General features: G+C 38.6%; 1 protein-coding gene across 5 annotated transcripts in view; it reads right to left on the minus strand.

The window, feature by feature from the left end:
• Nucleotides 1–15,346, minus strand: part of NEK10 (NIMA related kinase 10) — a 187,183-nt gene that overhangs the window by 94,799 nt on the left and 77,038 nt on the right. For all 5 annotated transcript variants that reach the window (XM_016149581.2, XM_016149580.2, XM_016149578.2 and 2 more), the window contains one exon: nt 11,326–11,401. In XM_016149581.2, the coding sequence (XP_016005067.1) occupies nt 11,326–11,401 (76 nt within the window). The remainder of the gene's footprint in view (nt 1–11,325; nt 11,402–15,346) is intronic.

Here is a 15,346-nt window from a genome sequence, read left to right on the forward strand (position 1 = left end):
GTTCTTACTATCATGTCTATTTTTTATTGATCATTATTACTTCATCAGCCACTTATTGCTATCTTATTTGCAAAGTCATTGCCAGCAGTGACAGCTCAGAACTAAAAGGAGGCACAAAGTCTCCCTGGGAGAGATTGTGGGGAAAAAAATTTTCTCAATTCTGTCTATGAGGAAAATCTAAACAAGAGCTGTCAGAGACTTCTTTAATGACTTCTAACTATATGTCTAGAAGGACTTGGAAAAAATTTAGACAGTTCGGAGATCAGAAGATCAGACACTCAGCCTCTGCCTGGCTTGTACAAAGACTTTGAGGCCACATTGCAAGTGTATCTCTAATGCACCAGTCAGAGCTTTTTCTTTGTAAGTTGAAGCCGAAACTGTAGGTGTCCTGCCCACATCCTCTTACCCTTACTCCTTCAGAGCACACTGGCCTGCAGTCCAACCACGTGCAGGTTTGTCCTAGAATTTTCTTTAACCTTTTGGACCTCTCTGTCTCTGGCACAACAGTATTAATGAATTCATGTACCCTGGAAATAGCCCTTAGCCAGTGACAGGTATGAACTGATGAATAATCACTCCACTCTCTCCTTGGGTGGGATCATTAAGCTGTGTGTTTAAACTTGGCTCCTGCAAGTCCGAGCTCCAGGAGCCCACAGCGGTAACTTGTCCCGAGAAATGCTTTATCTACTGCCTTCTCAGCCCTGTCTCACTTCTCCACACCCCTATCACTGTTTGCTAGGATCCCCTCCAGAATATACCACTTGCACTCAAATCCTTGTCTCAGGATGTGCTTTGGGGGCAACCCAAACCAAGAGAAGTGAAAGACAGGAAGATTAGGCAAACTGAGGGATTTGCTGATAGGCTTCTGTAAGTGCAGGAATTGCAAAGCTGAACTGGGTCTTGGGGAAAAGAAACTAAGGGCTGGATATTGCCAGAACTCTGTCTCTTATTCTCTCTGAACTTTGGCCTCATTCTCTCAGACTGACCTCTTCCATGGCTACAACAAGGCACCAAACATTCCTGGGCCTTCCACCTCCCTATTTCATCTCTTTATTGAGTCCCAGATAAATATGTTTTCAAGAAAGAGGTCTAATTGGGTGAGTATGAATGAAGGAAACACTCCTACTCCTAGCAGTTTTGCCAACAGGGGTGAGAGTGCTAGGTCTGGCCTACCTTCCTAGTGGCCTACCTACCAGTGCCAAGTCTGGGCAAACCATACATGGCCAGGGAGGCAAGATCTCCAAAGCAATGCAATTTACTAAACATGTAGTTAGAGTAGAGTTGGGGAAAGAAACTTTTTCCTAAAGAATGATGTTGCTCCCAGCATAATAACAGCTAATTTTTATTAAATTTCTGCTATATTCCAAATGCTATTGCCATCTATCTACTTTTTTCTCTTTCTTTTTTTTTCTTTTTCTTTCTTTTTCCTTCTTTCCTTTTTCCTTCCTTCCTTCCTTCCTTCCTTCCTTCCTTCCTTCCTTCCTTCCTTTTCTATCCATCCAACCATCCATCTATCTTTTTAATCCTCATAACAACTTTATGATGGAAGAGCTATCATTATCACCTCCTACTGCCACATTTTAGATTTGGAGCCCAGAAAAATTAACTTGCCCAAAGTCAATCAGGAAGGGGCAGAGCCAGAGTTAAATCTAGATTGTCCAGTTCTAGAGTCTGAACTAGGTCGTGTTGGCTCCAAGAGAGGGACAGCCTGACAGGCAAACCGACTGATCTCTCATGACTTCTCTCACTGCCTATATATATATGTGTGTATGTGTATGTATATATATTGAGTATGCATATATATATATATATACATGTATATGTGTGTGTGTGTGTATTGCACTGTTTACTAAATTTATGAATGAAGCAGACTTTGTTATAAAAATAGAAAATGAATTCAGACGAAATAAGGTTGGGGAAGCTGAGCAGACTGAGAGGCAAATGCTTTCTTGGGAATAGGTAAGGTCCTCTTGAAACCCTAGAGCACTAAGACAAAATTATGTAACATATATTTAACTCTTCAGAATTTAACCACCAAATGTGTGGATCCTGGAAGTGTCGGGAGCCATTTTGAGACATGATGGGAGCCATTATGAGGCACTGAAGAAGTCACGTAGCTGATTGCCATGAAGCGGCTGCTGAGACTGCTTAAACAATGGTCCTAGGAAGCAGGATGTGGAGTTAAACGTTACTGACCTTGGAGGGGAGGTTTGCCTCCTAAAGTAATCCTTTTAAGATATTGGAATGTTTTACAGCCCAGAAAAGGATGTTTGTACCCTGAGGGAAGGATATATAGGAACTTATGTAAATGTCAGCATTCCTATGGTAATGTACATTGTGCTTTGCCATTGTACTCTGTGCTTTGCTATCATACTCTGCTATTGTATCCGAAAACTTATATAAAGGCTGTGCTAAATAAACTCGGGACTGCAGCATTGACTGTATGCCCTCCCGAAGCGCTTTTCTGTCTTCTTCTTTTACCTGAGGCTTCACCCCGCTCTTTTAGGTGCTGTTCGATCTCTGCCGGCGGGCTCCGGCATGGAAGTATCCCTTTCTGAGAAAATTAAGGTTTTGAAATGGTTGAGTGCTGCCAATGTGTACCAAAGTTACACACAGTTGGCATTTTCACATCTTTATTTTGACATTTTATTATAGGCCATAATATTGTCACGAATAGGTAATTCATTGTTTTTATGTTTACTTAAAAAAAAAAAAAAAACCCTTCCCCAAAGGGCAACTTGAATATCAAAGTATCGGACTTGTAACTATTATCCTGCTACTTTAGAGAAAACATTATATAGTACTTCAAAAAATGTTTTCTTTTAAACAAACTAATCAAAAACCGACACAAATACAGAGGACAATTTGGTGACAGAGGGGAGGGGTGGTTGGGGGGCCTGGGAGAATGGGGTGAAGGGTCAGTAGTTGATAGGTGGTCACGGATGGGGAGCACGGCATAGGGAATGCAGTTGGTATTAATATATTGGTTGGATGGAAAACCAGAGGAGAGAAGGAACAATTAGGGTGATCGTTTAATAAACTATGTAAATGTCTAACCAATGTACTATATACTTGAGACTAATTTAAAAAATAAAAATAAAAAATAAACATCCATAAAAAAAAAAGTTTTCTTTTATTGGCATTGTACTATTGTCTCTCGTGGAATTGTTATGAGCATTCCAAAATGCCAAAATTTAAAAAATTAACTGTTAATTTTAAGTTTAAAAATTAATAATAGTATAGCATACTAATATTAGCTAAGCAAGTTATGAAATAAATTGATTGATAAGGTCATTTGGGGTAACATTCGTAAGAATAAGACAAGTCAAACATAGCACTGCAAACTAACTAAAATTTTTTTTCATTCCTATGCCTCTGACATGTTGATTTGGCCTCCACATTTCCCCATTGTTTAAATCCTCTAACTTCCCCTACTCTTTCCTTTCCCTGTTTACCCTCATCACTGTTATCTCTTTTCTTCTCACTTTTGACCTGTTACCATTTTATCAGTCAGCCAGACTCACTTCCAAGAAAGTTCTATCATAATGTCTGAATGGGAAGATATGTCGCTTTGTATCATGCTTATGTTGTACATAGAGTATGGCAGAATCATCGCACACCCTACCCCCACAAGCCTTTCTCTCAAGTTCTGTAGCACAGATAGGCCTCTGCTCTACACAGGCTTTCTGTATTATTCCTAGGGACTTTCTATATACGCCTGATGAAGTCTCATACACGCATTATATGGAAAAGTCACCTACTTCTGACAAGTGCTGGGATATTTACATAAGGGACAGGTCAAATGATAAACATACAGGTCTCTCTTCCCTTCCATTTTCCTGGTTTCATTCTGCAGATCTTAAAAAACAAAACAAAACAAAACAAAACAAAACAAAAAACCCAGCACTTTCATTAAACGACTGTCAGGCTCAGAGATACCCAGTGGCTCTATTATACCAAGAAAAAAAATTCAGGTCTCCCACTATCTCAACATAAATCCTAATCCAACCCAACCACACCGCAGCTCCTGCAGCCCCCTAAATATGCTGGGTCTATTCAGAACAGAAGTGAAGAACGACTTTATTTTCACAGCTCAAAAACACTCTGGAGATGTACCAGTGCTGGAGGTAGAGAGAAATATGAAGCCTATTACGGAAGAAATAAAGGGACTGACCAGGCCATGGTAGTGGTGCAGTCGAATTCTACCAGTGCCCTGTCTTCGGGTGTGCTGGGTCGAACCCTGGGGCAACTTAGTGTTGTCAGTAATCAATATGATGATCCCAAGCTCCTAATGCACTCTTCAATAAACAAAGGAATTCTTTTAAGTATTTCTCCTTTTAAGTGAGCATAATGCTAAGCATCTCTGTAGGTAGTGCTAGAGGGACATTGCCACTAGCATTTGGAGGAAGAGGCTTCCTGAAAAGGCCAGCAGTAGGCAGTACAGGCATGAGACTACCCAGTGGAGCCTGTCCAGACGTAGGCCCAGGTTGTAGTCGCCCTGCAACCCTGCAGCCTCAGGCTGGTAAACCTTTCTGTAGCCCCCCAAACACACAAAAAAACAGGGTACCTTAAAAGTCTGTACCCTCTGAAGGCCTCGGGTTTGTGCAGTGCCTAGACTTCACCCCACTTTTCTCTTCCAATGGCCCTCAACTCCCGAAGGCCTTGTACCTTCCGCCCTAGGGGCGCTCATACCCTGCTTCCCCATCTTTACTGTTGTTTCCTGCTTGCCCAGTAGCCTCAGGCCAGCTCCAGCCTATTCCCCTGCTGGCCAGGGGGCTGAACCACACCTTCTGCAATGAGGTCTTACCCCTTCCAAGTGTGCTCTTCCTGGGCTGCTCCCTTTCGGCCCGAAGGTACTGTGCAGAGTTCCCTTATACTTATAGCTACCCTTTTATCAGAACTAATCATTCTTTACTAAACTTCCCATGTTTAGCCCACACAGTCATTTCTGTCTCCTGAATGGATCCAGACAGCTACACTTCATTCTGAGAAGATTTGGAGTTGAAGTATCAACTGTTAATGTTTAAAATAGACTATTTCTTTGTATCATAGCTTTGGATTTCTGAGGCACTTAGGGGCTTATGTTTATTTTTGACTGAAGTACAGTGCTATAGTATGGTTTATTGAATATGGCCACAAATTCTGTGACACTCCTTCCATCTAAAGGGGCAAATGTACTTCTTGGCCTCTCCCTTGAATTTGGGCTGATCTTAACTTGTTTGGACCAATAAAATCTGGTAGGAGGGATGTGAAGTGATATCCAAGGCTAGCTCTTGAAGAACCTTGCAGCTTCAACTTTTGGGCCTTTGAAATGCTGCTCCAACACAGTCATGTAAAGAAGAGACTGCCTGGACAGAGTCCAAGGAGCCCTAGCCAAGAGTTAACAACCACTGGCAGATACGTGAGACCATCTGAGACCTCCTAGCGAACCAATAATCCAGCTGAATGGATCCACATTCTGTGTGTGCGTGTGTGTGTGTTTATAGAGCCTTGAGGGACTCGGGGAAAGGAGAGGTAATATTATCCGGGTAAATATTATCCCGCTGGGCCAAGGAGAAGCCATACATAAAAGTGATTACAGGCAAAAGTATCCTTGCATCCCACCTGTTCAAGGCAACACTGTAGAAAGTTCTGTTCCTCTAGATTCTCTGTCTTTTCCTGCTAAGCTCATATTTTTTCCTTTTTATACTCCTTAGCTGCTTGGGCCTGGCCACTAGACAAATCCTTGTCCCTGCTAGTAACCAAAGCAGCCACCCAGGGAAGAAATATAGACAGGGAAGGAGAAGGCATAAGTAACTCTTCTCCATTGTAACTATTAAAAAATAAATCTGATTCCTAGACATAATATAATCTATACATTCAAATGAACACTATATTTTCAAATGTTAGACAAACACAAAACAATGATCACTATTTTCTAGTGAGTGCTTATCATATGCCAGGTTATTCCAAGCATTTGACATGTATACCTCACTTAATCTCACAACAACCCTAGAAGTTATTAAAAGTGCTGTTAATATCCCTAGATTACAGACAAAGAAACTGAGACACAGAGAAGGTCAATAATTTATTATTCTTAGAAGCAGGCCGAGGACTTAAACCCAGGCAGCCTGATTGCAGAGCCTGTGCTCTTAACAATGACCATACTGATCTGCCTGTCGATATTACTTTCTCTTTCCAATTATGTTTTTATTTTCAAAAAATTCCTCTTTAGAAATTTCCCTCAGGGCCAATTTAATGGTTGCAGAAAAATACTTGTCTCAATAATTTGTAATTATTCCACAGTTTTTTTTTTTTTTATAAATAATGTCTCATTTGATCCCATTATTCACTGCTCTAGTAACTATGGAAGATATAAAAGTAAATAAATGGAAAATAAAATAAAATAAAACAGATCATAGCACCAAGGCACTTAACTGTTTCACACCGAAAACCATTCACTCCAGGCTTTATTGAGGTGAAAGTAAGAAGAGTTCAAAAATATGCTAGTTCTTTAGAGTGTGATAAAAATGCACATGGATTTTTAATCTCAGTAAAATGAAGAATGTGGTAAATATATATAATGGAATATTATTCAGCCATAAAAAGGAAGCTCTGCCATTTGCAACTACATGAATGAACCTGGAGCACATTATGCTAAGAAAAATAAGTGAGCTGAAAAAAGTAAAAAAAAAAAAAAAAAAAGAACAGGAAGCCAATTTCATAGAAACAGAGAATAGAACAGTGATTACCAGGAGCTGAGAGGAAGGAAAAAATGGGTAATTAGGGCAAAGGGTACAAATTTCCAGTTATGAGAAGAATAAGTCCTGAGGATCTAATGTGCTGCATGGTAACCATGGTTAACAGTATGATACTGTACAGTTGAATTTGCTGAGGGTGGATTCTCACTACCACCATCACAAAGAGTTAACTGTGCAAGGTGATGGACATGTTAGTTATCCTGATCATCGTATCCGCCCCATAATGTACCTGCCTATCAAATTATCGCGTTGTCCACTTTAAATATATACAATTATATTTGTCAAGTTCTCCCAATTACTCCTCAATAAAGTTTTTAAAGAAAGACATTTTTTAGACAAATCAAAAAAAAAAAAAGAATGACTTATTTTCACTTTAATAATTCAAAACATTCTAAATATTTATTAGAATTCTGCTTGTCTGCTCTTCTAGGCTCCAGGGAAACAACAGTAATGAAACAGACGACAGCCCCTGCTGGCACAGACTTTGTGTTTTAGTGGGAGAGACACGTGATAAACCAATTGAAATATAACATCGTGTCAGATAGAGGCCAGTGCTATGGAAACAGAAAGTAAGATAAAGTGATAGAGTCCGAAGGAGGCAGTCATCTGGGGCAGATGAATAGTAAAACCTCTCTACGAAAGCGATGTTTAAGCAGAGACAGGGGCGGGAAGGGCGGGGGGGGGGGGGGACGGGGGGGGGGGAGTAAGGAAGGAAACTCTGCATGCAGCTTTCTGGAGGGAGAACACCTAGGTGGGCACATTTGGAGTTCTGAAGGAATAGCAAAGGGAGGGGATTAAAAAAAAATGTTATAGTGAAAAGGAGAAATTTCCTTTAGAGTATATTATCTTAGGTACTATTCAAAATCAGGCCAGTATTAGATCATTCATATAGTAAATATTTCTTAGGGGCCTATAAAGTACCAAACTCTGGGCTCAGTGCTGGGGACAGTGATGAACAGAACCATTACGACTTATCATGAAATGAATGAAAATTTCAACTCTGCGAAGGAAAAGTACATAAAGAATACAGACCAGGGAAAGCATGCCCTGCCTAGAGAGGGGTTAGGCTGAGGAGGCTGCACTCCAGTTGAGAGGCTAAGGATTAGGAAGAGTTAATCAGATGTCAAGGGGATAAAAGAGTATTTCAGTTAGAGGGAGCAGCGTGTGCAAAAGCCCTGTGGTCAGAGGGAACGTAGCTAGAACATCTAGGCATTGGTAGAGTAAAATCTGGGCTGAGGTAAAGCTGGATAACTTGGCAGAGGCTAGAGCAGGCAGGGTTGTCTGCTTGTGGCCAAACTGAGTACTTGGTCTTTCAAATATGATTAGTTGGAAGCTACTGAAGTGTTGTAAGTCATTTAACAGTTTCTGAGTTCTGAGGATATTGTAGCTTTCTTAAGAACTTACGAGGTACAGTCAATAGTTGGGCATGCTTCACTTTGTCACTACTTGCCCGGGTTTGCATACAGGGTTATTTTGATCCATCCAATGAAAATTTCACCGGCTTTTGTTTTCATTATCTAATGTCATGATGTGAATGGGATTACACTAAGCAATAAAGTCTGAATTCTCATTCCAGGATTAGTCAGTTTTCCATTTTTATTAGACCATACTTGCTTATTACCCAGAAAACCCAAATACATGTTCAGTGAAGAACTAGCCTTAGTAAAATGATTCTCAGAGCTGAAACTAAAATCTGCTCTGAAAATGCAGTTGAAGATAGTGGGCAGTTTGGGACTGTAAAATTGGAGTAGGACATAGACATAAAAAAATGGAACCAAAGTACTTATTTATAAGGAAATTATTTTCCATGAGAAGGATAACAATGACCAGCCTAATAATGAATCAAACCAGATGAAGAAAATGAGATTTTATTGACCTTCTGTTCTAGCATAATCAGTCCAGTGCTCACACACGATTTATCTAGCAGCTGAGATACAAAATAAAGAATGCTCTGAGGCACTTCCTACAATAGTTGATAAAGAGAACTTTCTTCTATTAGATAAATTAATATCTAAGGAAGTAAAAGCAAAAGAAGAGAGAAAAATAACATGGAACATCAACCTCATCAAACCTGGGGACCCTTGAGGGCAGTGACAGGCATCCGAGATCCTCGTTAATAGGCTCAGAGAAGCTCAGAAGGATCACACAAAGATGAGAGAATTTGGAGGGAAATAGCCTGGGGATGGCTAAAGGGGCAATTCAAGTAAAGGCATGAAGGTGTGAGACTCCAGTAAGGACTATAAAAGATATCTGTTTTATTTTTGTCGAATTCAAAAACTCAGCAAAAACCCAAAATTAAAAATATGGAAAATTCAAAAGAAACTGCATATATTAAACAATTTATTAAGAAACGGCTTACATTTGGAACAATTGAAACTTGAGGGAGTGTAATAGGTGACAGTGTGGGGACCCTGGCCAGGTCCCCGCCTACTGACATATCCAGTACAAGCCCTTGGCACCATACTGCTAAGCAGTGTCCCATGACTCTCTGCCCGAGGGCTTTCTCCCAGCCCACTGCACTCAGGCCAGAGTGCCTGGGAGTTTACCCTCCAAACCAGCCCTTGCTAGTGACGTGTTCACACTCGAAACTGGAAAAAATAATAAAAAAATACTCAGAGCTTTCCCTCGGCATATAGGACAACTCTGAAACATCTACATTAGATCTCAGATGATAATTTATGAATCTAATTATTAATGTTCCCTGTACTGGCTGCTTTCCCTTCTCTCTTGTTTCCCCGTTCCCCTACCACCGTTTCCTGGGACCATCTCCCAAATAAACTATTTCACTTGAATCCTGTCTTCTGGAGAATCTCTAAGTAAGAAAGTAACAGATTTTAATTAGAAACCAAGTTTCGTTTTGTTTTGTTTTGTTTTAACTACAGGCTCAGTTGAAGACATCACAAACTAGGAAGACAGGTGGTTTGTGATTTTAAAGTCATAAAACCCATATACAAGGGGCATTTCCAACAATTAGGGGAAAGTAGGAGTAGAAATAATTTTTAAAGCAATTTAAGTGAACAAAAAGCATAATGCAAAGATGAATGGTGATAATATACACTGTGCATTTTAATGAAACAATTGTGATATACTTAAATAAAAGAGATGAACTGTATGAGAAGGTTCACCTTTCCTAATTGTTTCCTTTCCTTTAAAATTAAAGGAAAATGTGACTCTCTTTGGACTAATAAAGCAAAATACTTGTCATGTTTTAGATTTCTTCCTACACACTCTAGAGTCTCCCTGCCCTAACACACACAAAGTTATCACACTAGTAAAAATAAAATTCTAAAATTGGGACTAAATCTGCTTATACCAAGTATGACCCACTGAAATTTGAGTTTGTATTTTATTTGTTCTGTAAAATTGATTGACAAATCTATTCAAGAACTTATGATAACTTAACACTTTTGTGATTAAACTTTCATTATTTCTGAAAAAGAATGCAAAGTGAAACAAAAGAAAATTACTCATACAGCAGAAGTAATGGGTTGGTCAACATTGTTAAGAGATTAAGTGTACACATAAACTTGCATTTTTCAAGGTACAGTATTAGCCTGGCCACCAACCTCCGTATCTTCTAAGTTTGTTTCAAGAACAAAGATGTGAGAAATTTCTAGTAAAATAAATGATAATTCACCCTCCAAAACACTATTCTGAACATTTTTGTATGAAAGGAATTTTTTAAATGAGGCTATTATTTACAATTTCCACTCATCTGCCCTTAGAAGATTCACACTGAATTCTATCCTCAGTACTCAACTGCACAACAATAAATTAGATTTAAAAAGAAGGTAGAAGGGTTTTGATTGCTTGACTTGATGAATGACATTTAAAATATTTCCTTGAAATCTACTGTGTCTACTGACTACTACATCTATTTATTCATTTCAGCAGATTCAAACAAGTTACACATGATCAGCAAAAGATTTTCACTTCGAAATAATTAATGGATTGCAAAGAAACCCTCAAAGCATGCTAAAGAAGAGACAAGTGTCTCGATTCATCAAAATATAAACACTCATTTATCCAAGAAGCAACCAACCTTGTAAACATATGTGTAAGTATTTATGTCATGATTTATTCATTCATAGAATATAATTTATTGAGCAATTATTATTTACCAGATGCTGGGATATGTATTAGGACATAAAAACCCTTCCCCTACCCTTGAATGTTTATAGGCACAAAAAAAAAAGAAAAAGAATCATACATACCATAGGTGCAATAAAATGTTCCAAGTGTCAGGTTGGCTGGCGAGCCTACTAGTTCCTTCATAGATTCGTTCAACAACTATTGTACACCTACTATCTGCCGAGGATAATTTCAATTTATAAGTAATAAAAGTAGTTCCTAAGAGAGTCAGAGTTACCTTAGAACAATAATTTGTTGTTGCTGTTGTTGTCACTTTAAACACACATAACAATGTACAGAATTCTGCACCTGTATATTACCTGAGTAACTGGGGAAAACTTACTAAATGAGCTTTGTTTCCTAAAATTGTCTTTTCTTTGTGAGCCAACAAAAAAAATGAAAGCCCAAACGAGTTAGGTATGATGTTCGAGAGCCATAAAATAACTGTCCTTACCAGGAATACAGGATTGTTCCAACAACAGATGTGAGTTTACTGTTTTCTTGTTTTTGCTTTGCCAGGCCAAAGTCAGCTACAATTCATAAAACAAAACAATGTTATTATACTTGCCCAGAATTAGCATCATTCCTTAAGTTTTATAATAATTAGTACAGTTCGCAATAGAAAGCTTTTTTTAGTTTATAATTTTTTTTTACCTTCGGTCATAATGCCCTACGTACCAGCCTTCCATACCACTCCCAGCCTTAATGATTAGCATACAAAAAATATGTCTATATGTTACATATTTTGGCATAATAAGGTTTATCATTTTAAAAAAAAACTAATGTAAGTTTTGACTGAAACAGAACAAAGTAGTAATTGAACTTGTGATTTCACTTTTTAAATTATCTCTTACAATTTTAAATTGATAGAATGAATCTAATATTTTGGCATATGGCAGTAATGATCTCATCTAGCCAAAATAAAAATAAAAATGAGGTAAGCCTGAATAACTACCATGAAGACCTAAAACCCTGAAATTAAATGGCATCTGTTGGTACTAAATCACAGTAAATATGATATTTAAAATAATCTTAAAATATTTATATGTCAACGAGGGATAATTTGAATTTTTAATTTAGAACATCAAATATCTATATTTAATATTAGCACTAGCTTTACTTTTCAAATCACTTACAAATACTTCTCTTTTATAAAACAGTCAACAACTTACGTCGAGGTGGTAGGAAAATATTCCTCATACTCTCATTGTACAGATTTACCAACATTTCAAAAGATGTAATTAACAGTACTACATAAAAACATAGTGCTGAATCAAACCCGCCCTGGAGGATAAGAGGCCAAGTTCAACCAAAAGCCAGAACTAACTGCCAGCCATGTGACCTCCAGTCCAAATCAAGCCTTCAGATGATCCAGCCCTAGTTGACAACTTGACTAAAGCCTTGTGAGAGACTCTGAGCGAGATCTACCCAGCTAAGCTGTTCCTGAATTCCTGACCCTTGGAAATGGTGAGAAAATAAATGTTTATTTGTTTTTAGCCACTAAGTTTCACAGTGATTTGTGCCATAGCAATATATAATTAATATAACCACTACTACCCTAGTCTGAGCCACCATGAACCTTCACCTAGGCTACTGAACTATACTTCCTAAACAGACTCTCTGCTTCCATCACTCCCTTCAAAACATAACTCTCCATTCCAGAGTCAAAATGATCTTTGAAAAACCTAGAGCAGATATCCCCGACTAATGAGGTTAAAATTCTACAAAGACTTCTGATAAATACTAAGAACCAAGGCTATACTCCTAACAGGCATATAAGACCATATATAATCTGAGTTTTTAGAAATGTTTTATTTGACCACACTATCAAAAATTTGTTCCCTTCTTCATTACCTTTCTGTAACATTTACTTAATTTTTAACATCTTTCAATACCTGAAATTATTTTTATTTAACATTCATTTTTATTTGAGATTCTTAATTAGTATGCAATGTACAGGAGCAAAGAGTTTATATCATTTATCACTAGATTGACAGATATCTTTTAATACATATATAGATATATATGCATATGGATATGTCTGTATGTCTGTCTATCTACTTATCTATCTACCCACCCACCTACCTACCTACCTATCCTCTCAATCCAATAGTACTCTTGACAAATAGAAAATATTAGAGGCCTAAATTATATGAAGTGTTAAGAACTATTCACAAGCTAAATGGCTTTCTATCCCTCTATTATATAATGGAGAAAATTAGTAGAAATAGTATAGTATTTTAATATTTTTAGGTGCTCACTATAATTTTAGCACACATAAACTTTGACCAATTTGCAATCTAAAATAAGCCTTTAACTTTTAGTTCCAATTCTACATAGAAATTATCTTGCCTTTATAAAAATGTCATTGATTTTAAAAGGTAAAACTAAGTAGGGTTCTCACAATGATTCTACCCACTCCACTTAATTTAGAAAAATGGCAGAAATGCAGACTCACGGCTGCAAAAACATAGAAGGCGGAGAAGTGCTCTTAAAGAAAGTCAAAGCTAATATTGTTCCACCATTTGGAAGATTTTAGTGTTAGCAATTATGTTTCTATTACTCTTTCCTCATTTGTGATCATATTTGGAGTAGAGGAATAAGTTTTACTTCAGGAACTATGGTCATAAAAGCATTCATGTGCTAAAATAGAAATTCAAAAATGACAACAAAAAACATTTTTTCCCTGTGCATTGCATACAGCACATTATTGAGAGAGAGAGAGAGAGAGAGGGACGGAGGGAGGGAGGGGAAGAAAGAGAGAGAGAGAGAGAGAGAGAGAGAGAGAGAGAGAGAATGAATTAGGATTAAAAAAAAACCTCTCCTTTGATAGAACAAATGATACAGATAATGGTAAAAAGCCTATAGCATGTTGCTGCTACTGCCTGCGGCTGCCAATCTTCACATGGAAAAGGTATGGTCTTGAGTTGAGTTCTTAGATTCTTACTCTGTTATTTACTACCTGTGTGACATGGGACACATCATTCAGCTACTCTGTTTTCTCAAAAATGGCCTACAAAAACTACCCTAATTTTCATAAGGATTGCTCCGACAACTTACAATAGACGAGAAGGGTTCTGAAATACTGCACAAATCTATGGTGTTCCCATCCCTCTCCACAGGGAGGTTTCAGCCCATCACAGGCGTGTTAGTAACTCCTAAATTCACAGCCAAGCCGGAAAGCCCCGGCCTCTGTCTGGGGCTTCATCTGCAGCAGCTGCCCTTTCACACCCCAGAGTAAGCTCATCATTCATAGCCCTCTGGGACATGGGTCCTCAACCCCCTGTTAGGAACCGGCCGCACCACAGCAGGTGAGCGGCAGGCGAGCAAGCGAAGCTTCATCTGTATTTGCAGCTGCTCCCCAGCACTAGCATCACCGCCTTAGCTCCACCTCAGAGCATCAGGTTGAGGACCACGGCTCTGGGATATCCCAAACAGCAGATGGCAACACATTGTCCGCATTACCCGGGCTTAAGATCTGTTCTTCCTTTGTGCTCCTACATTTACCCACTTACCAGCTCTTGTAGCTAAACCTTTGTTTTGATTCAGGGACCACAGTTTAAATGTGCCATGAGTCCAAGCCCTCCTTCCTTCTGCCATAGTCTAGGTGCCCCTCATCAGAAGCTCTTCTTCTGATCCATCCTATAGGGTATTTAATAATGGAACCATCTACTAACCGTTGTTTTTATCACAATAGGCCCCAATGTAAGTACCAGGAGGCCTCTTGATTGCTAGTCTTTATAAAGTTTCCAGCTTCCCTACTGGCCTTCAAGACTCTCCATTTATTCATCGATTCATTCATTTGTCCAACTAAAATATACACCAAACATCTACTATGTTCCAGGTACTAAAGATAAAATAGTAACCATGCCAGAAAACATTCATATTGACATCTCTTAGGGACCAGTGGTAGAGATACACATCAAACAAAGAATCGTACACATAAATGTAGATTTGCAGTTGTGACAAGTTCATTAAAGCACAGGTTAATATATGATGTCATGAGAGGATATAGGGGACGTAGCTGAAAAGGAAAAACAGGTGTGACAAAAAGGTGACTAACTAAATAGGTAAAGGAGGACAGGAGTTAACTACGTAAGAAGAGAACGTAGAGAAGAAACTTCTAAGCTGAGGAAGCCACATATGCAAAGGTCCTGTGATCAAGTAAGTATAATCCATTAAAAAACTGAGAAAAGGCCAGGCTGGCTGGAGAGTAGGAAATCGAGGGTATGGCCCAGTGATGCAGGACTTCGCAGGCCATGTTAGATGACTGACCTCTGTCATTATCGGCCAACTTACAATGTCCATTTCAAAAGAGCTGTTGGCCTCATCCTTGCACAGTGCTTTGATTCAGAGCACCTTGGCGCCCCCAAATGTGCCTTTTTTCTTTACCTGAAATGGCTTCCCTAAGGGAATAATACTATTAAGAGATCTAGTTAAGTGACAAACTCTAGAGGCAAAGGCGGTTCATCCCT

This window comes from Rousettus aegyptiacus, unplaced genomic scaffold, assembly GCF_014176215.1.
Source record: "Rousettus aegyptiacus isolate mRouAeg1 unplaced genomic scaffold, mRouAeg1.p scaffold_m13_p_4, whole genome shotgun sequence".
Lineage (NCBI taxonomy): Eukaryota > Metazoa > Chordata > Mammalia > Chiroptera > Pteropodidae > Rousettus > Rousettus aegyptiacus.